The sequence below is a fragment of the Balaenoptera physalus genome (assembly GCF_965194825.1).
Source record: "Balaenoptera physalus genome assembly, chromosome: 21".
In the NCBI taxonomy this organism is placed as follows: domain Eukaryota; kingdom Metazoa; phylum Chordata; class Mammalia; order Artiodactyla; family Balaenopteridae; genus Balaenoptera; species Balaenoptera physalus.
In genome coordinates this window covers 23,763,505-23,786,305 of record NC_138902.1, presented here as the reverse complement: position 1 = coordinate 23,786,305, position 22,801 = coordinate 23,763,505, and the positions used below count along the sequence as shown (strand labels likewise).

General features: G+C 38.7%; 1 protein-coding gene across 7 annotated transcripts in view; it reads left to right on the top strand.

The window, feature by feature from the left end:
* Positions 1-22,801, top strand: part of DLC1 (DLC1 Rho GTPase activating protein) — a 407,206-nt gene that overhangs the window by 217,402 nt on the left and 167,003 nt on the right. The window contains exon 1 of one of the 7 annotated variants that reach the window (XM_082444587.1): positions 8,681-8,929. The exons of 5 other annotated variants lie outside the window; for them this stretch is intronic. In XM_082444587.1, coding sequence (XP_082300713.1) covers positions 8,791-8,929 — 139 coding nt within the window. In that variant the 5' untranslated portion in view covers positions 8,681-8,790. Of the gene's footprint in view, positions 1-8,680; positions 8,930-22,801 lie in introns of those variants that run through there. One more of the 7 variants, XM_082444588.1, reaches the window with a different exon arrangement.

Genomic DNA, 22,801 nt, shown 5'->3' with positions numbered 1-22,801 from the left:
GGAAAGCCCATGTCTGTCACTATAGTCATGCCTTTTGTAGAATTACCTATAAATGGAAAAAGGTGCTATATATATTCTCATACAAGTATTGTGTAAACACATGTTACTATTTCTCTTGTGTTATACCCAGGAGGGGAGTTAGTTGGTACAGCCATATTTAACTTTATAAGATACTTCCAAACTGTTTCCAAGTTAGTTAAACCATTTTACATTCCCACCAGCAATGCAGAAAAATTCCAGCTGCCCCATATCGTCTCCAATACTGTACTTGGTATGGTTAGTCTTTTTAATTTTAGTGTGTAGTGGTATTTTAATATGATTTTAATTTTCATTTCCCTAATGACTAATGAGGTCAGTCATCTTTTCATGTACTTATTGGCTATTCATATATCTTCTTTTATAAAGTGTCATTTCAAAACTTTTGCCCCTTTGTTAAAGTCTGGTTATTTTCCATTTTGTTATTGAATCATAAGGGTTCTTTATATATTCCAAAAACAAATTCTTTATTAGATGTGTTTTGCAAATATTTCCTCCCAGCCAGTGGCTTGACTTTTTCTCTTCTTTGCAGTGTTTTTAAAAGAACAGAGGTTTTTGTTCCATTTTGTTCTCTCTCTCTCTCTCTCTTTTCTTTTTTTAATGATTCATGCTTATTGAGGCCTAAGAAAGCTTTGCCTAACTTAAAGTCACAAAATTTCTTCTACAAGTCTTAGAGTTTTACTCTTATATTTAGATCTCTGGTTCATGGTCCATTTAGAGTTAATGTTTAAGGTGTGAGGTAAAGGTGGAGGTTTATTTTTTCCCATATGATTACCCAGTTGTCCCAGCAACATTATTGAAAAAGATTATCCTACCCCATTGGCTTCCTTGGCATTTTTATAAAAAATCAACTGAACATGTAATATGGACCTATTTCTGGAATCTTTATTTTGTTCCATTGGTCTATATGTCTGTCCTTAAATCAGTATCACCCTTCCTTGATTACTGTCAATTTATAGTAAGTCTTGAAATCAGGTAGTGTAAATTCTTCAAAATTGCTCTTCTTTTTCAAAATCTTTTTGGTTCATTTAGGCCCTTTGTATTTCCAAATAAATTTTAGAATCAACTTCTCAAGTTAAAAAAAAAGAACCTTATGGAACTTTGATTCTGTGTTGAATCTGTAGATGATTACAGAGAGAAATGACACCCTAACAATGTTGAATCTTCAAATCCATGAACATGGTATATCTCTCTATTTATTTAGGTCTTTAGTTTCTCTTAGCAATGTTTTATAGCATTTAGTGTACAAGTTTTTGTATACATATTTGTTAAATCTATCTCTAAGAATTTCATATTTTTTAATATCATAAATGGTATTTATTTTAATTACAATTGTTCATTTCTAGTATATGGAAATACAATTGATTATTGTATGTTGACCTTGACTCTTGTGACCTTGTTAAACTTACTTTTTATTTCTAGTTAATCCAACTAGAGATTAATCCATCTTATTGATCTTTTCAAAGGAACAGATACGATCTTTCCTATTGTTTGTCCATTTTCCATTTCCATGATTTCTGCTTTTATCTTTATTATTTCCTTTCTTCTGCTGGCAGATTCAGAGCAGCCATTTTTCTGCCATTAATTTAGCCCCACTACTGAGGCATGACTCTTTTGGGGATTTCATCCAGTGCCCCAGATTACACAAGGTCTCTTCATGCCAGCTGGTGGGAACAGAAACTAATCCTAGCCCTGTGTGACCAGGAAGTTATCTGCCTACTGACTTCCAATACCTCTTTCCTTGGCTTGGGAGGGTTCCTTCTTACACCTGTGCCAATCAAGATTCAGTCAAAGCCTTGGGGAGATCCCCCTGCAGATCTGCAGAGCTCACTCTCTATGCCACTCCCTTTGACCTGCAAATTCTAGCTGCCTCAGTCTCTACGAACTCTGATCTTTTTCACCTCAAGACTGCCAGGTTATGTTTGGTTTTCCTGTTTCTACTCTGTGGCCCAGAAACTTCTCCTTGGCAGTAGGTTGGGGCAGTATAGCTCATCTATTTGTTTTTTTAACCTTCTTTCAGAGATTACAGTCCTGCATTACCTATTTTACATTTTCTGAAAAACAGTGTTTTGTATTTGTGTGTGTGTGTATGTGTTGTGTTTATGAGCAGGATCCCTTCATGGGCAAAAGCTAAGTCAAACTGTAAAAGAGTTTTTTGCAAAAACATTCAAGCCTGTTAGTATTGGCAGTGTTTTGGGTCTTGTCACAATATATGACATTTATTGGAAGGGTGTAATCAATAGGTTATATTAACATAGACAAATATTTGGATTCCTATTTCATCTGACTTTGAAATTATGCCTGAATGTATATGCTTGAGTATATCATTCAGCCATCATCCAAAATTGCTTTTGATTTTATTATTAGTGTAGCATGTTATTTGAGGTTATTGTTGATTGTTATAATCCAGAGGATAATCCTATCTGGCATTCTTTACCGAGATTTGTGGCAGTGGACTTACATAAAGGTAAAATAAAACATTTGAATATTTTATTTATTTCTCAGAAGGAAGTCTTATAATTCAGAATCAGCAAGAGGTTATTTTTTTTTGGTCCCAATCTCAATAAAAATATACATAAAATAGCTAGTATGAATTGAAATAAATACAATTTAAAAGCAATTCAAGTAGTCATAATATACTTCTGAGTAAGCAGAGAAATCACTGTAATTCAATGTCATAATGCTCGACTCCTTTAATTAATAACATACTGGAATTTTACACTGTGAAGAATGAAGGATAGGAAACTAAAAGGATAAAAGGAAGAATTTAAAATTAAAAGAAAATGAAGAATAAGAAAAAGGAAATCATTTTCTTCTGAGGTTTTTACCGTACCTAAAATTTATGGTACCATTATTCCTGTTCTTTTATAAGGAAATATAAATTATAGATGCATTATTTCTTTAGCATTAGTATTGGTGAGGTATCCTTGTTGATTTTTCTATAGAAATTAAAAATATTTTAACCTTCTGAAATCATAACATAGAAGAAAATCTGAAATTATTACATTAAAAAAATTCTGGGAGCATCATTACTTCCTCTTCCTATTCTCTAGTATCTTTTATTTCCTGTCTCTTTGCCAAAAATTCCAGTATAGAAAATGAGTCAACTACAGAAAATAAAAAAGAAATAATTGAGAAAGGAGTAAACCAAAATAAACAAATGAACAATTCCAAAGAAATATATTCAAAGCCACTTGAAAATAGCTTGAGGAAAGGATAAAAATGGGCAATTAATTTACTAATAGTTAAGATTCTGTTGAGGTATTTTTTAGAAGTGGAATGAGACCATCTAGCCCAGTAGAATTATTTAACCTTTTTGTTCCACTTCAATAGGAGAGGCCCCATCCTGCGTGATTCTGATATTCACCAGTTCCATCTCCTGCTCTGGGCCAGGATCAGTGAACTAGTCAATCCCCTCTTTAGCAGTTGTGAAAATGCTGTCTCAAGATCACAAAGCCGTCAAGGGGCAGGACTGAAATGAAACCCGTTTCTATCTTAGTCTGTTTTGGCTGGTTTAACAGAATGCCATAGACTGAGTGGCTAATAAACAACAGAAATTTATTTCTCACAGTCTGGGGGCTGGGAAGTCCAAGATCAAGGTGCAAACAGATTCAGTGTCTGGTGAGGGCTGACTGCCTGGTTCATAGCCACCGTCTTCTTGCCGAGCCCTCACATGGCAGAAAGGATAAGAGAGCTCTCTGGGGTCTCTTGTATAAGGGCACTAATCCCATTCATGAGGACTCCACCCTCATGACCCCATCACCTCCTAAAAGCTCTACCGCCTAATGCCATCACATTGGGGATTAGGTTTCAACATATGGATTTGTGAGGGGGGACACAAACATTTAGTCAATAGCAGTTTCCTTTCTCACAAGCAAGGTGAATTTTCTCAGCCCAGGTGAACTTTGTTTCAGAAAGTATAGCTAGTAATGAGATTCCATAGTTGAAAAGGAAATAAAGTATTGTTGCATCAGTCAAGAATGAAAGGAAGTCTTTCTCTCTCTCCTTATATTCACTTCCTGCTCTATTACACCCTTTCCTCTTCTACATTTATTCAACACTATGCCCCAAACAAGTTGATTTTACTCTGAAAGATAGTGTGATTTGGTATATATCAGTAGTTGCAGAGAAACAGTCTCTGAACTTCTTTGATCACTAACTCCCGTCAGTAAAACTTTCTGAGCATATACACTTATTTAAATTAGATCATAAATCACTATACTTATGTCCTTTGCACATTTGACAAAAATAGAAATATTTAAATAACTATATACATAGATACAGATTCTAAGATCTTCTTCCTGCCTTCTAAGGAGGATCTTGTCTGCCCCCAGGTCAGAGATCACCAATTTGAAGAAAATTGTCATTGTGATCTATTGGTCTATCAAGCATAAATAGATACCTAATAGTGTACACAACCTTGACTTGAGCCCTTTGAGAACATTTGAGTTTGTCACAAAAGAGATTCTCAACAAATTCAGTGTAACCCTTAGGGTCCCAAATGCAGAAGCAATTAAGAAATAAAGTTGTCACTTGCATCAGAGCAAGTGTACTAATGATGGTCATGCTAAATAAACAAAATTCAAAATGAAACAGTCATTGGCAACATGTAATCTACATGCTAGATGTTGTTCATTGGAGCAAACAGAAACCATTTACACCTTCCCCAGAATTACAGAAGCTTCATATTATGAATTCTCCTTGTCATGGGCTTCTGGATACCTACATAATGGAAGAGAACTCCCTTTGTGGAGTTACAGCCCTTGAGACCGACCTGTAGGGCCAGGGTAGACACTGTCATTCACTAAACCTGCTGTCCTGTTGCAGGGGCTGGATCACTCACAGAACTTAACCAAATGGAGTTTTAGTAATTTCCTTCCTGCACCAAAGACCTAGATCCATGCATGGCAGTGACTCTAAATAAACATTCCATTTCCCTTCATTATTCACATTGTTTTGAAGGAACCTACCAGAACTTCAGGTAATCCTAAATGTTCTAATTGCTCCAAAGAAGGCGTAAATAAGTTGCATCAGCAAATGAGAGTGGCCATAAGGCCCAAGTGGATTTATGTTATACGGGCTTGGAAAAGAAGGTGTCCCTGTCATTAGATCGAAGCACACAGCACCTAGAAACACTATAAAATTAAAAGTTTTGTTTGCAGTAAGAAGATGAAATTTATAAATTAGGCAAAATTAGATAAAATCTGTAATACATTACCAAAGTGGGATGATCTTCTTAGATGGACAATACTAGAGATGTACTTAAGCCAGAATCTGTAGCTTAGTATACTGACAAGAATCTCTGCTCTCCAGGGATCTAGAAGAGTTTGCAAAGCTTCCCCAGGTCAGAGGGCAGCTCCACCAATGGCTGAAACTAGCCCTTTATCACAAAAAGAAGGCTCTGAAAAGCAATCAGAGCATAATGTTGGTCTTCTGACTGCTTTTACAGTTCCCAGCGGGATCTTGAAAAACACCAAATGACTTCTCATATTCCCACTCCTCCCATCTGCCAAGCTGAGACCAACACTAATTATCACATACTATCTTCACCTCTCACAGTTACAGGAGATTTGGATTATCTCAAATTTGTAGAAATAAAACTTGAGTTATTCTATAAACAGTGAATTCTGAAAAGCACTTTTTCTGTGTGGAACATTTCTAACGGCCAATAAATGCAGACAGAAAACAGAAGTAAAAATAATTTAAAATTGGCTGTCTATTAGAATGGTTTTTACACTCTGCCCGTGATATGTGGCCAAGATTCATCCGTAAGTACTTGAAATAGCCTCACAATGAAATTTGGATTTAATGAGTTTTTAGAAATGAGGGACCAAGTTGCCAGCCCTGCTTTGGGCTATGGTTAAATCAATAATGAAAGCCCACCTTGCTGGAAAACATTTAGCTGTGTTCCTCCTCTCCGATCGTCGATCAATAAACATTACATTTATGTTGGTAAGTTTCCTTTTTTAAAAGACATAAAAACCTTTCAGATAGCTTAGGTCATTCTACCTAATGGAACTTGTACTTAGAATAAGTAGATTTTTTTCCAAGAAGCAAAGTACTAGGAGTATTGTCCTGGAAAGTGAGTGCTGCAGAGGAGAAGGAGGGTCATTTGGGAACACTTTGGAGCTCAGGCTTGAATACTCCATCATTAGACAGTATGCGTTGACTTGATTGTCTTGGTTCTCTTGACTCATTGCCCTTGAGTTTCCATAGCTAGCATCACCTAAAACTCATCTGAAACTCAGGCTTCTTCCTCCACACCATAAGTCCAGTGGTGATTTTATTTGGATAAGATTATGGAGCTTTGGCCCATAGCTTATTATCAACTGAGCCTAGATAGTTTTAATGAGTCATTACCATCACTATCATTCATTTCTGACCAATCAAATTGATTGGGAGGCTAATGAGCTTTGGACGCAGACAGTTCTGGGTATGAATCCTGGATCTGCCAATTACTATCTGACCTTTTCTCTCTGTGCTTCAGTTTCCTCGTCTGTAAAGTAGAGATAATAACACCGATAGTGGTCTGTATAACAACAATAGTGGTCTATATACATGAGTCTATAGCCAGTGCTAGAAGAGTCTGTGGTACATCACAGGTGCTCAATAAATGCTATTTCCCCTTTATTGCTCTCCCTTCCTTTCTGCATTTGGGTATAGAAAATCTTTGTGCCATTATAGTCAGTCAGTTGGCATGACTCAGACAGTCAGTTGTTGGTATTGGTGCTAGGAATGACTGTATGCCCCTGACTCTGTCATAGTTCTAGAAATTGAGATGAAGTCAGTGCCTAAGAGGAGTTAGGAATCCAGGCTACCTTTTCCTTCTTTGTGCTCCTTTGCACATGCTTCGATCATAGAACTAATCACACTATTTTGAAATTATTTGTGGCCAATGTGATTCTTCCTCCTCAGAGACAGAGCCAGTGTCTTATTCATCCTCAACATCCCCATGCCTAGCACGGTGTGTGGTTCACTGCTCGTGCTATGGTTGCTTCATGCTGCTCCTCTGCAAAAGGGGTCCACATAGACCTGTCCTGTTCCATGTGACCAGGAAATGAGTCAACCTGCTTCAAGGTACCCAGACTTCTTTGAAGGAGAAACACACACACACACACACACACACACACACACAGACTTTGGGTACTTCGCTTTAAAATAGACCCAGATATTAGGCAGTCAAATTTTTTGAGATTTTATGGAGAATTTTCCCTTGGGATTGGCTTCCACAGGCACAGAGGTCTACACGCCTCAGCAACTGGTACTTATTGCCTCCTAATCTATGCCCAGCCCAATAATAAGGCAAAGAAGTAAGTATCTACCAGAAGCACATTGGTAGAGTATGAACAATCTGGAAACAATACAGTTTAGGACACATGGGTTACTAATAAGCAGTGGTACTAGAGTTAGTTGTAACTCATGAGCACAACTGCACTAATTTAATCATCATCCTTTGAATAATTCAGCTGTCAAAGTTGATGGGAAAGAGGATGCACGCTGTGAAAATTTGGAGACTGAAAAATGATTTCATGTATAAAAATAATTATGATAATCATTAGCATTTGCATGGTGCCGTGCAATTTATGAAGTGCTTTTACAGCATTATGTAATTTTGCAAAGGTGACGAACTAGCCCTTAGATACTATCTGATGCCATAATTAAGCCTCCATGCCAAACATTGAAAATTATAAGATTGGATTTAGGGGACAATAAAAAAAAAAGAGAGGATTATTAATGCATTGAAAGGTAAAAAATCAGCCAAATTCATTGTCAGAGAAATAGATTCATTTGGCATTTTAGAAACTCAAAAACATATCTTGTAAAAGAAGCAGTTGGCCCATATTTTGATTTCATGGTGCTTGGCACTACTTATTTTTTAAATTCTTTTGGGCAGAATTTTTGATTTGCAATCATAACGATGAAGTTTGCTTACTGGGAACCAAAAGATTCACAAAATCAGGGGACATTTGATCCTTATTTAGAATTATCTGATGAAACCACTGAATGTAAGTAGAAACATAGAGGGGAATTATGAGGAGCTGATCAATATTAAGTTTAAAACTCAGGTGTCTGCTTCCTAGCCGGAATCCAGACCGATGTGAAGAACATTCATTACAGCCTATCTCCTTCCCACAAGCACGACTAAAGGTTGGACTTTGTCCCGTAAACAGCCCAATCTAAAAACACAAGTGAGTTGATAAAACATAAATGTGAGTGAGAATTATCCTTAAGAATGGAAGAGAACCCTACCTGCCACCCCTCCTCCCCCTCCCTCCCTTTTCTGCCTGCTGCCCGGCCTTTCCTTCAAAACTGCAAGGGGACCTGGCTTGCCAGGGCAGGGGGGACACGTTATTGACTAGAGCATCAGCCGAGCTCTACCAAGTCAAGTTACTGGATTACACAGGAAGCGAGAAGCATCTAGACAGCCACGAAGGCAGCTCGAGAGCTGCGCGAGGGTGTCGTGGGCTCATTTGTAAGCCTTTCCAGATGTGGCCGCCGCGCGGGCCTGGCGGCCGGCCAGGCAGCCGCCTGCAGTCGGCGTTCCCTGGGCAGCTGCGCGAGCCCAGCCGCAATGCCGGGCTCCTGAGGGCGCGGGGCTCGCGCGCGGCTCGCTCGCCCCCGGGCCCGGCGCGCACGCAGCCCGGCCGCCTGGCACGGCGACAGCCCGCAGCCGGGGAGGGACCTCCGCAGGAGCGGCCCCGAGGGATGGTCGCTGCGCCAAGGCTGCGCTGAAGTCCTCTGCAGCTGCGGCGGATGGGGGACCCCGAGGCCAACGTGATGGCGCGGCCCCTGAGAACCCCTCTCCGGAGGTCCTTCAGTGATCACATCCGAGACTCCACGGCCAGAGCCCTGGATGTCATTTGGAAAAACACCCGAGACAGACGGCTGGCAGGTGAGGGGTGAAGGGCGGAGGGTGAGGACGAGAGGTTTGAAAAGCAAAACGATGAAATACACAGGCACAGTTATTAACTCGGATAATTCATGATCTCATCAGCTGGATAAAGTTCATCACTGTCATGGCAATGATTTCAATCTCCCTTGTTCTGGGGTTTAACGTTTCTGGAGTGGGTTTGTTTTTTGTTTTTGTTTTTGTTTTTGTTTTTTAACTCCAATGCCTCTCTGATTTCTGGTCTTGTTATTTCTAGATAAGGTTTTATGAGAGGGTTTGTAGGTTTTTGTTTTTTTTTTAACCTTGAAAAGAAAAGCAAGGTCCTTTCAAATGTCAGGAAATCAGTGGTGAACAACACCAGGCAAAAGCACCAAGGTCTGTTCGGCTGGTGAGGGTCGGCTGTGGAGCTGGTCTGGCGGAGGTGGCCTGGCGCAAGCAGGAGAGGGGCCTGGGAGGCTGAGTGGCAGGGGAGTAATGTGCCCTGCCTGGTGAAAGCCTGCTGGTATTTCCTCTGGCAGCCTGGGGCTGCTCTGAGGTCCAAGAGGGTGTCAGGTATGCTAGAGGCAGGCGTTTGAAATATAATAAAACATAAATACACTGTGCAGTTCAAACGTTCTAGGGCTCATGTGACAGCCACCAAATGGCAGACTGTTTGAAAGGGTACATTAAGGAAAAGGGAACTTCTGCTTGATTCTGGTATTAAGAATATTCATAAATTGATTAAAAGAATAGCATCTTGCAATTAAAAAAAAAACCTCTCCAAATCCAGGGAAGGTATCCCAAGAGTGTTTAACGGCTCCTTCTTGTTTGCTAAGTCTGTATACTTACGTCATTTGCATAGATGGGTCAAAGATTGTGTTTTCTTAACCTTCTTGGTTAATCCAGTTGTTTTTCCATATATTGAATGAAGTTCTGAATGGTTAAAAATATTAGATGTGGCCTCCAAGTGTCAGTCCAGATTTCCGTGCTGTGTGTTTTTGATAAAAGTCCATTTGACTTTGATCTAATTGTCCTGACATGACTTGAAGAGGTGAAAGTTAAGGTCTGTGATTGTAATAAAGCAGATTGGGAAGATAACATATCATTGTAGGCTATAAATTTGTCCCAAATGCTCATGAATATCTTTCTCTTTCTTAAACTAAACCCTATTGCCCAGGACTGGGAGAGAGTAAACAATGTCAAGTCTACCATAAGGTAGGGGAGAGAGTAAAATATTTTCAATTTAATCATTTTATTATGGCTTTAGAGTAAAATGTGATACCTTAAAGAAATCCAACTTTACAATTAGTGGGTTTTAAGGTAGATTTAAGTGAGAGCAATTTCCAGTTGGCCAGAGGAAGTTTAAGACATAAAGATATGAGAGTATAAAATTCATGACTGTAATTGGTTGAGGCTTGGACAAAAAATAACAATTGTTGCTTCACTGTTGCTTTTCTTGACAAATCCATCATCCCAAATGGAAAGATTCCACAAATAATGCCTTATTAAAGATAACACAAAAATATCTTATTGTAGCTTGGTGTTTTGATTTGAAACTAAGGTTGATTCAGTCTTGCTTCCCAGACCTCCTCTTAAATTTTCATAAATGAAGAGCTTGTGACAGGTGTTGACCTCTTTAAAAAAAAAAAAGATACTATCCCTGGAAAGTTGCTGTCTCTGCCTAGTCAGTTATCTGTTATATATTAAGGGTCTATATGGAGTCCAAAATACAGCACTGAATGAAGACCACTTAGAGAAAAATAGTTACTTTTTACATGTGATGAAAAATTAAACATTTCCCCAACTCTAACAGCAAGTAGGACTTTTGCTTCAGGTCCACTGAAGGAAGAAATTCTTTGTATTTTCAGGTTTCTCTAAGACAAATATGACCTCTTTGGTGATTTACACAGTAGAATATCCAGACATGATACTTGAAAAGAAAGGACTTTGGCTACCACAACTGCCTCTGATTACTGGGGACTTGGACTCTTTCTGTGTTCTCTCTTATCCTTGGCTCATAGCTTAATCAAGTGGAGACCCATCTGGTGCACATCCAGACCTCAAGACCACTTACTTCTATCCTTTCCCTCAAACTTCTCCTCTGCACCCCACCCTCTCACTGGCCAAAGGCTAAGTATTAGCTGTTAATTATCCACAAAAAGCCATTTCTCTAAACATCAGATCCAATCTTTATTTTACATCACACCACTTTGCCCTCTCTTGCAGAATGGAGAGCAGTAGAAAGTCCAAACCTCCTGCTGCTCTTATGTTGTGAAATTAATGAGATGACAGGTAAAACATGTTTGGAAGGCTCTGGAGGGAAATACTTCTGTTAATAGTACCTGGAATGTTATTTCCATGATGATTGTTACCTTGATGACTTTCACCAAGTTTCTCAAAAACTAATCTGAGATTTCAGTTTCTTTCAGAGGTTTTACCTGACCGGACTGTTTGGCCATGGGACAAAGTTTTGCTTCCTTGTTAGGTATTTTCTCTCTCAATCAATTTAGCTCTCTATTTTTCTCTGTCTCTCTCTCTTTCACACACACACACACACATGCACACACACACCCCCTACATAACTTAGAAGTTCCCAGTTCATCTACCCCAAATGGTGTTATGTATGCAAACCATCATTTACCTCTGCTTGCCTTAAACTTCCTTATGTATAAAACAAGGATTCCGTCTGTTATTTTTAAGGATCCACAGCCTTATATAAACAAAATACAGAATTGCTGCTAGGGAAAGGCCTTCTAGTCATGAGGAGTGATGGAACAGACTATCTTAATTGCATCTTCCTTTATATGTAATTGTTATGTTCTGCCTACCCACAGCCCACAGGGGTTCTCTTACTCCTGTTCCCTCTACAACCATTATTCCTAAAAGCATAGGATGGCACTGTGTTTTCAGGGAATAAGAACTTTGAGGTTAACAGTGGGTGACAGATGGGGCCGACAGCCATCCTCTGGGCAAATTGTGCGTCTTTCTTACATGTCTGCTGTGTCCTTGCCACTCCTTCCCTTGGGCACAAGGACATCTTGGCTCCAGGGAGCATTTTATTCCTGAAAACCTGTCGCCCCTTAATCCTTTTATATAGGACTTCTTCACCTTTCGTGTGCCAATGGATCTCTTTAGCATTCTGGTGAAGCATATGAACCACTTCTCAGAAAAGTATTTTTAATATACAAATAAAATATATAGAATTATAGCAGAAACCAATTAGAACGAAATATAGTGATCAAGGTGTTCAAACCAAAATTTTCTGATATGGCAATATAAGATGAATGAATTCTGTAACAGGATAATGTGTTCAAAATATAGGGAAGTAAATGTAAATTTGATGTTTTTTAAAGATACCAGGATGCAGATTGTTACTGCAGCTATAATAAATAGCATTAAACTGAGCAGTCATCTTTGATTCGTCTCCTTGTCACCAACCATTATAGAGAGGAAATCCTCGGGAACAACATCCATATCTAGGTGACCAACATGCAAATCTTCAGCTTTCCTGTTTAGCGGCTGGATGGGGCCGGCAGCATCTCATGAACATCTGTGGAGAGAAAAACTGCAATCATGTATGTCCTGGAATGGGTTTGACAACTACCATAACTGTGGAGGAGAGATGAATGTAAATGAGATTTTGTGATATCTGCAACAACTGTAATGTGATTTGGAAAAGTCGAATTTCTATTGGTGACAAAGTCACAAGACAGCTAGTACCATTGTGTGTGCAGGGATGGCAGTTTGTCAACATTCATAATTGGAAGAAATGCTACCTTTCAATTAAAGTTTAGTGACAATAAAAATGTAATTTTTCCTCCTCCAAGTTCATGGACAGCTTGAAATCTATCCATAGACCCTAAATTAAAAATTCCTGCTTAATACTTACTGTTGCTTTCAAATACTTATAGTCAAAAATTCTTATAGCCTGAGATGCTGGGCTGTCATACATGAGATGGCTGGAATTTTTTGATGTATATTTGACAAAGCTCCACAAACAGGTTTGGACTGATGCACCAATAGGACTGCCTCTAAGGAAGAAGAAAAGAAACTAAAATTCAGATGAGAAAGACAGAGAGAGACTGAAAGTAAGGCAAAAGCCAGAAGACACATGTAGCTTTCATCAATTTGGAAAGTGGAATGAATAAATAAACCAAAAAGAAATTAAATATTAGTTCTTATTTAAAAACATCTAATAAGGTAAGAACAACTTCTATAGTGTTGTTTTTTAAAACACTGATTTTTTAAAAAGTATTCAATCTATTCTCTCTATTAGGGAAACATAAGGACAAAAAAATCTAAACACCTCAACATGTTATGAACACGTCACTAGTTCCATTGCTAAACATTGAAGAGAAGGAAGAGAAACTGAATTGCCTATGAAGAAGTTAGGAAAATTTAGACCAGTCTCAATCCAAATGAGATTCAATGGACACAAAATAAATGCTTCAAGTATATACGTTAGATTGGACCCTCCTCCCACCCCTGCTCCCGGGGGTATTTTGTTGGATGTTCAGCATCTTCTGTCTTTTGTGAAATAGATTTTTACATTTCAGCTGACCTCTCCAATTCACCAGCAAAAAGAATGCTTAACATACTGTGCAGTATATTGGCTCCAAATTCAGTAGGGCATCAAGAATTCTGGCCCATTTCCCATGACAGGCAACCACAAACACTGACTCCTGTGAACTGTTTTCTGCTCATTGGTTCACCATGAAAAGCAAGTAAGGGCAAATAGAATGCCTTTTAACCAAGAGTGATGTATGCCTCAAAATATGCAGGCTCCTCCAGTAAACAAAGACTTCTCTAGAAGAATGCAACACGATAGAACATTTCGAAGGGCCTGAGAGACAACCATTAATGATGCTTCATGAGACACGGTCACGTTTCTGGAGGGTGGATATGAGCATGTATTAAATTAGATGTGACTGTTTCAATAAAAAGAGAAGCATGTTGATGTTGAGGCCAGCTTTGATGAGAGGAAATATACTATAGTGGCTGAGAGAGCTGGCTGTGACATCAGACTGCCTGGGTTTGAATCCTGGTTCTTGTACTGAGTAACTTGGGGCAAGTCTGTTCCTCACCAATATAAAAAGGATGAAAATAGTACCTGTGTCATGAAATTATTTTAAGGATCATATGAGCTACTATGCAAAGTACTCAGAAAAGTCACTGGCGTAAGTAAACCCTCCATCAGTTTTGGTTGGTATAACTTCTCTTTTCCTTATGCCCTGCTTGCAAGGAAGCTTCACCACTATAGTGTGACACTCCTATAATTTGCCTAAGCCTTTTGGGCAAAAGTAGTTCAACAAGTCCAAATAAATGAAAAGAAAAGGTAACATTTCAATGGAAATGGGATTTACTTCTGTACCTGCAGAGCAAAACAAAGAAGAATCTAATGAAGGTGACTTTTGTGCAGACCGTGTTGAAATCCAAAATGAAGTGACTAGAGAATAACTGTTTTCACACATTGATGAGGGAATCAGTCCTTGCATATGACTTTGTCAGGCTAGGTATACAATATCTGAGAGTCTTCCCAAGCGAGTTGGAACCTGCTTTGAAAATTGCTATGTAGATGGAGGCAAACATGGGAAAGAGCAGCAGTACCAGCAGGTGAGATTTCAAGCACGTGGCCCAGCTCCGGGATGGGAAAAAGTATGTTCAACATCAAGGCTGCCACTTGAAGGGATATTTCGCATGCCTCTGTTTCTGGAGCAAAACTTCTGTCACTTTCTTCATTTAAAATAGTATGTAGGAACAGTCTGCATAGTTTGCCAAAGGTCATTGTAATTACACAAATGTGTCTAAAGTCAAAGGCTTAATAGAAGAGGTATATTAGTCACAGGTCTGCCTAAGCATCAGAAGCTATATCATGAAGCCAAAACTGGATTAAAAAGAACATTCCACTGGAAGGTCTCTATTCCAGAGAAATGATTAAGGAGTAGATTGAAGTTAAGCTTGCCATTGTATGTGTTTTTCAATTTCTGGTTCCCGTCACTTAATAATAATCTGCCATTCTTGAAGAAAGAGGATGTGCTGTCCGGAAGGCATGTGTTGGAGCCGCTTATTTGTGATGGTGATGGGTTTGCATTGATCCTTCTGTGCTCTTCCCACATTGCTTGTGAACAACCACTGATATTTTTGAAGCATTTGGTTGGAATTATTGATGAAGACCTAACCATGGAAGAAAACCAAAGTGACACATCCCTTTAATAATCAAACTCACAACTATAGTGCTACTGTTGCTTTTCTCAGGCACAGCCAAAGGCTAAGCAGCTAATACAAACTAAATTTTTTTTGTAATATGAACTAAACGTGGCACCCAGCCGTAGGTGGTTATTATCATTGGATGCATTCTTTATGACAAATAATATCATAACAATAATTAAGTTGTCATTTGATTGCCTACTAAGTGCCAGAATCTGTGCTGAGAGCTCTAAAGGCATTTTCCCATTTAATCTTCAAAATAATCCTGAGAGGTATAGACTACTATTTTTATCCCCATTTAAGCTAAGGTATTTTTTGACAATACCTTAAAAATCCATTAGTGGATGTCCACGGACAAAACTCAGTAACATCCAAATCGGCCCATAATTATTAATTAATCTCACAAATATTTATTGAGAACCTATCGTACGCAAAACACTGTGCTAGGCACCAAAGGACAAACAAGACAGACACAGTCCTTAACTGCCAGCCATGAAGATGACATCTGAATTCTACCTTTGAATTTAAGAGGGGCCCAGCTTGGGCAATGTGAACCCCATGTTACTAAGGAAGAACTATATAGTGTCTCTTGGACACTGAGGGGATTCTGAAGCTCATCACTGATTTGATCTTTAAACCAGTGACTCTCAGCGGGGGATGAGAAAAGACACACTTGGAAGGGGCAGTGATGGAAAGAGCACTTGTAGCTTTTAAAAATATACACAACTGATTTATTGTTTTCATAGTGCAAACTGCATCTTACAAAATGCTGAAGATAGAGGAATCGTGGGTGGGTGGGAGGGATGGGACAGGAGCATAAAGGTTGAGAAACACGTTTAAACTGCTCCGCACATCCCTGTGGGCCCAGCTCCTCTCATGAGCAGAGTAACCTGTAAACATAAATCAATAAACCCTCGGTGGGTGCCCCCGTGGAGCCAGGGAGACCCTCTCTGCAAAGAAGGGTCAGACAAATTAGTGCATCTTTCCTAATGAACTGGCCATTCTCTTTATGGGACAAAAACTTGTTACTTCCAAAGTGCTATGAGGTCATATCTTTAATCATTTTTTTAAGATGAGATACTGACCTTTTTACAGAGCTGAAGCGTACTAAAGTTTAAAATAGGTTACTATCTAAAACAGGGTGCTTTTGACTGATTCAGAAATCAGAATGAACTAAAGTTGGAGATTGTGCTTTAAATAGTTTCGTTTATTGGCAAGATTGGTCTCAGATCTCAATATACATGGGCTGTAGACCTGAAATAGATTGTCCTAAGTCTTTTGTTATTTCACAGAATTTCTTATGGAACCAATCTGGAAGTAAGGACATCTTTTCTGCCGATAATAACTTTGAGAGATATTCCTATTTTGGATTTTTTTTTTAAAAAGAAAAATGATGATAGATGAGTTATTAAAACTATGACATAATTATTACACCATTATGCCATATTTTAAAACTATGGCATAATTATTATATTCTTAAATGTTTACCAGTCACCAAGGTTCTGTCACACTCTGAGCAGAGAAATACTTGAGATAATAGAATTTGAAGATTAAGTATTCAATCATAGTGAAGCAATTCTATATTTTCATATATATAAAATGATCTCAAAATATTCTAGTTCATTTCAGATCAGTGACATTCTAGATTGCTTTCAGTAGTTTGAAAATCAGTTATCTACTGAATGCAAAGGTTAATTAAATCAATGAGAAAATCACCAAAGAAGATATGAATTTGTATTAGTACTTCTTTTATCAGCTTCCACATTTTAATTAAAGCATGTTTTGAATACTGACAATATGTTCATGTATCATGGCCTTGTTTTTCTTAGAAGTGACTTCACTAATATATTCCAAAGAATCTAGTTAATTGTGGCATCTTACTGTTCCCAGGTAGAGAGGCCAAAGGATGCAAGAAAGCAGGAAAGTTTTTAAGGTTGAACATTTCATTTTCAAATAAGGGTCCTTAGAAACAGAAAACGTGAGACGTGGCTCAGACACTGTACAATCAAGAAGGCAGACAGCATCCACTGAAGCAAAGAGTAACAGAGGGTTTTTATATTGGATGGACATAACCTTGTACTAACTACAAATTAGCTAATATTGATTGTGCACTGAGTATAATGCTATGTGGTAGAAAAGATAGAGATAAATTAAAAACTGTCTCTGAACTTCAGTAGTCTAGAGTCTATTTGGCAGGAAAAAAGTAACCTACAGAGAAAACTAGCCTCTAAGGCATGGTGTGACAGATACCCTAAGGTACTTGCTGAGCCAATCGGTGTCTGTCTCCCCTCCTTCCTTCCCTCCTTTTTTCTTCCCTCCCTCCCTCTTTACCTTTCTCCCTCCCTCCCTCCCTCCTCCCCCTCCCTCTCTCCTGTCTTCAGCAGGAACTGACTGCTGACCCAAGTTCATTATAACAAAGGATATCCACACTATTTCATCATTACTGGTTTTTCTGTACTTTGGTAGTCATGCTCATTTGTATCCCAATGCACATTATTTATAAGTGAAAATTTCCTTGACATAACTAACTTTTCAAGTCATAATTATCACTTTCTCATTATTGCACGTGGAAATGAAAACATTTGAATCATTGCAGAAAAGAGCCTCTGTGTCACTATGAGGATGTGACAGTAGTAGGGTGTGTGTGTGTACGCCAGGAGGGTGGTAAATACAGGGATTACATATTGAAATTTTTTTCTCATTAGCGTTGGTATGTTCAGCCAGGTAAGTTATTTGGATGTTTCTCAACATTTGAAAAAATTCTCACGCTAGTAACTGGACTGATTTCACCTGGTTGCTTCCTCCAGTGAATAAAAATAAAAGCATAAAGTACTCCACCATGATTTTACTCCAGTATAGGCTGGGAAGCAGTAAGGTTTGCCTTTTTTTGAGACAGTTATTGACCCACATCTTGCATTCAGTATAACACAGATGTGTTCCAGGTCGAAAGTTCAATAAGAGCTTGAGAGTGGCAGCCAGGAAATGGAGAGTGCAGAAGGCCATTTTTATGACTTGCTGAGATACTGACCCAGTCTCCTCATTATTTGACAGTAAAAATATCTTTGGGTTGAACTCAGTATCCTGACAGAGGGGTGTCAGTTTTGATCCTCTCCTGCAGGAATCTCCAATCAGTAAACTATTTCAGTCAAGAACTGAAACACTATTAATAAAAAACAAATTAACGACTTCTAGACAATAGAAATCACCAGGACATAGCAAAAAAAACAATGGCATATTATTGCTTGCTGAAAATCTCGCTTGGTGATCTCTGAACATCCTAACACCACAAATCACTTTTCTCTTTCTTCCCTCTCTGTCTCTTTAGAGAATTTATTATTAGTATGAACACATCTAGGCAATTGTGCACACACACACACACACACACACACACACACACACACACCCTCAGGAAGCCATGACTTCAGGGAACCTCTCTTCATAAAAGATTAAGGATTCCTGATTTACAGGATGCTGATGTAAAAGTTACAATGTAGCATCTGGTTGTTGACAACTTGGAGTAGGGGCAGGGGTTCAGCTCGTTTAATGATGTCTAGACTTTGTTTTATCTTTCAGATTTTTTGTGACATATTTAGTTTTTTGCAGACAACTCTCAAATCACTGACTCAGCATTCAGTGTGGTTCCGTTTATCATGAGCCATCATCTCTAATCTGGTTTTGAATAGCAGGATGTTGTAGGTCCAGATTGAAGTGTGACCTCTGAATGTTTTCCATTCGTGCTTGATTACTATATCCTAGAGGTCTAGACAGTGTTATTGGTTTCTCACCAACATAAACATCTGGCAAAAAAAAAGAGAACTAAACCAGATGAGTAAGGACATTCTTAATATACCTTTACAATATGCTATATTTAAAGTAAAACTTTTGAAAACGAACCCCATCTCAGGTTGAAAAGGATGCCATCAAATGTATTGCTTTTCAACTCAGATAAGGCAGACTTTGGACTATAATTTTTCACTGATGGAAACAAGTTAGAACATGTAACTTTCAGACTGCAATAGAAACATCTTTCCTTTGTGCTATTACAAGAAGCTAGAATTTCATTTAGTGAATTCCAGCCAAATGAAATTAGCACGCGCATGTTGACTCATGTGTAGCTCCTGGGTGGACAAATGAGATGACAGGCCAATGGGGGTGAGAAGGGAGTGATGGGACCAAACCCAGAGCAATGTGGGGATGAGTATGATACCAGGCCTTCTCAAGTCTTATTTTATGTGGGTAGATTTTCGTATTCGAAGAGTTATTGATTTATTGGAACTATGCAGAGGGCTTATTTAAGAGCCAGAACCCAACAGAGTAGAATACTGTGCCACTGACTTATAGGGAAAGACTGAAGCCCTTTCTTTTATGCTGGGGCTATAGACCACATGCAACCAAACACCAACAAAACTTGCCTGCAGCCAGGAGCACCAGGGTGGAAAATGTAGAGGGGTGACAAGACAACCCAAAGTGTTTGCGTTGTGTCCTTTGTATGCAGATGGCACCGATAGCAATACTATGAGAACAACACTGGAAATGTTACACATACGATATTGTAAATTTATAAAATGTACATTCAGTAATGAATTCCAACTTATGTACAACATCTTGTGCATAATATTGATTCTTTCTTCTTCTCTTTTGGCTAGGGTAAGAACAGAGAAAGGTTTCCTTCAGTGATATATATAAATTGATGACTTAAAACCCAGGCTGTGTTTCCAGCCAAAGCTCTTTGGCACAGGGTAATCATTGCACAACTGAAGGTAAACATGGAGGGTAAACCTCAGAAAAATGATTTCAAAGCAGAGCCTGAAAATCTATTGTAAATGCCCTTTTGCCCCATTTAAGACAATAACAACAGTCTGTGACTGGCCACTCTGCTCGTACCCCAAGGATTAGTTGGCACATCAGAGCCAAGTGTTAATAAGCTGGGAAAGGGGGAAAAATAAACATTTAATTTAAAAAAAAAAGAAAGAAAGGAAAATAAGAAGATGGAGTCTGGGAAGGGCCTTAACGGGGAGGTGAGGGTAAACCCCCACCCGCTGATGCCACCAGGATGGATGGGTCAAAACAGCGCACCCACCTTCTCAGCCACCACCACACACATTCCGAGTTCCCATTCTTGTGAGGCCAGTTCGCAGAAAATGTTTGGATTTCTGTGACCCTGCGCATGACTCCCACTTTGCCCATGAAGTATTCCCGGAGTGAACCTTCGTGGCCTTCCATGCTCATTAATCCCACCACCGACCCACACAGACCCCGACTCCAGCTGATTTTGTGACTGTCTGCTCTTTTTCTTTACCCAATTTGCACTGAAAGTGAGCTACTGAGTTGAATCAGCTCAGAATGCATAATCTGTCCTGTGTGTGCCTGCTTTCCTGTCCTTGTTCCATATTCTTCTCCCTACTCAGACTTAAAAGTATTTTAACTGATTAATAAAACACCATGACGTGAGCTATCCACTTGTCTCTACATAAAAGTGCATGCTTTTGAATCACAATAACTTATGTAACGTCTCTGCTTTTAAAAGGAGTCTAGGAAAATGACATTTTGCAACTTTTATTACAGTGGAAAAAAGCTGACCCAAATCTTGGACCAGCTGAGCTCAAAGGGTCAAAAGCCAAGTGCTTTTATTAACTTTTTGAGAGTAGGTAATCCTTGCTCACTTTGAAGACTGAAGCATGTACTAATTGCTTTTGTAAAATGAAGGTGAGGTTGCTTTAGCTAATGGGCCATGCAGTCCTACCCTGGGACATTTGATCACAGTGTCTCATGTGGCTTTAAGTTGCTGTTTTCATAACATACTCGTTTTTTTGATTAGATAGAGTTCAGGTAACATTTGAAATCAGTACCTTTGCTTTCCAAAAATCTTTTGTCCAAAAACATCTTTAGATATGTTATCAATTAACTAATAGCAAGATTAGCATTATTAAATATTTTAGACATACAAGAAACCCATGTATCGACCACTAACTTAAGTAATAAAACATTAAAGCTACTGTTTTAACATTTTTAATTTAAAATTACTGCATGCCCCTCCTGGATCCCATTCCCTCCCTCCACTTCCTTCCCAACTCCCCCCGAAATTCCAATCCTGAATTTAGGATTTAATCATTCCCATGCTGGTTTTGTACTCTTATTACCTTTGTAAGTAACCCAAAACAATAGTAATTATTGTTTTGCACATTTAGAAGTTTTAAGTGGGACCATACTGCAAATATCCTTCTGCAACGCATTTTGCTCAGAATTATATTTTTGAATATATTTTTTATCAATTAAATTTTTATTGAAATATAGTTGATGTACAGTATTATATACAGGTGTGCAATGTAGTGATTCACAATTTTTAAAGGTTATACTTCATTTATAGTTATTATAAAATGGTGTCTATATTCCCTGTGTTGTACAATACATCCTTGTAGCTTATTTTATACTTAATAGTTTGTATGTCTTGATCCCCTGCCTCTGTATTGCCTCTCCCCCCATCCACTCCCCCCTGGTAACCACTAGTTTGTTCTCTACATCTGTGAGTCTGTTTCTTTTTTGTTGTATTCACTAGTTTGTTGTGTTTTTTTTTTTTGATTCCACATATAAGTGATATCATACAGTATTTGTCATTCTCTGTCTGACTTATTTCACTTAATATTAATACCCTCCAAGTCCATCCATGTTGTTGCAAATGGCAAAAGTTTATTCTTTCTTATGGCTGAGTAGCATTCTACTGTATATATATATACCACAGCTTCTTTATCTGTTCATTTGTTGATGGACACTTAGGTTGCTTCCACATCTTGACAACTGTAAGTAATGCTGCTGTGAACACTGGGGTGCATATATCTTTTTGAATTACTGTTTTTGTTTTTTCTGGTTATATACTCAGGAGTGGAATTGTTGGGTCATGTGTTATTTCCATTTTCAGTTTTTTGTTTTTTTTTTTTAATTTTTGGCTGCATTGGGTCTTCGTTGCTGTGCGCAGGCTTTCTCTAGTTGCGGCGAGTGGGGCCTACTCTTTGTTGCGGTGCTCAGGCTTCTTATTGCGGTGGCTTCTTTTGTTGCGGAACATGGGCTCTAGGCGCACGGGCTTCAGTAGTTGTGGCACGTGAGCTCAGTAGTTGTGGCTCACGGGCTCTAGAGCGCAGGCTCAGTAGTTGTGGCGCGTGGGTTTAGTTGCTCCACGGCACGTGGGATCTTCCTGGATCAGGGCTTAAACCTGAATTGGCAGGCGGATTCTTAACCACTGCGCCACCAGGGAAGTCCCCCATTTTCAGTTTTTTGAGAATTCTCCATGCTGTTTTCCACAGTGGCTGCATCAATTTACATTCCCACCAACACTGTATATAGGGGTTTCCTTTTCTCCACATCATTGCCAACATTTGTTTTTTATATTCTTTTTGATGATAACCATTCCAAAGGTGTAAGGCGATATCTTGTGGTTTTGATTTGCATTTCCCTGATGATTAGCAATGTTGAACATCTTTTCATGTGCCTATTGGCCATCTACATTTCCTCTTTGGCAAAATGTCTATTCAGGTCTTCTGCCCATTTTTTTTTTTTTTTTTGTGCCCATTTTTTAATCAGGTTGCTTGGTTTTGTTTTTGTTTTGATGTTGAGTTGTATGAGCTGTTTACATATGTTGAGTGTTAACCCCTTATCAATCATATCATTTGCAAATATTTTCTCCCTTTCATTATG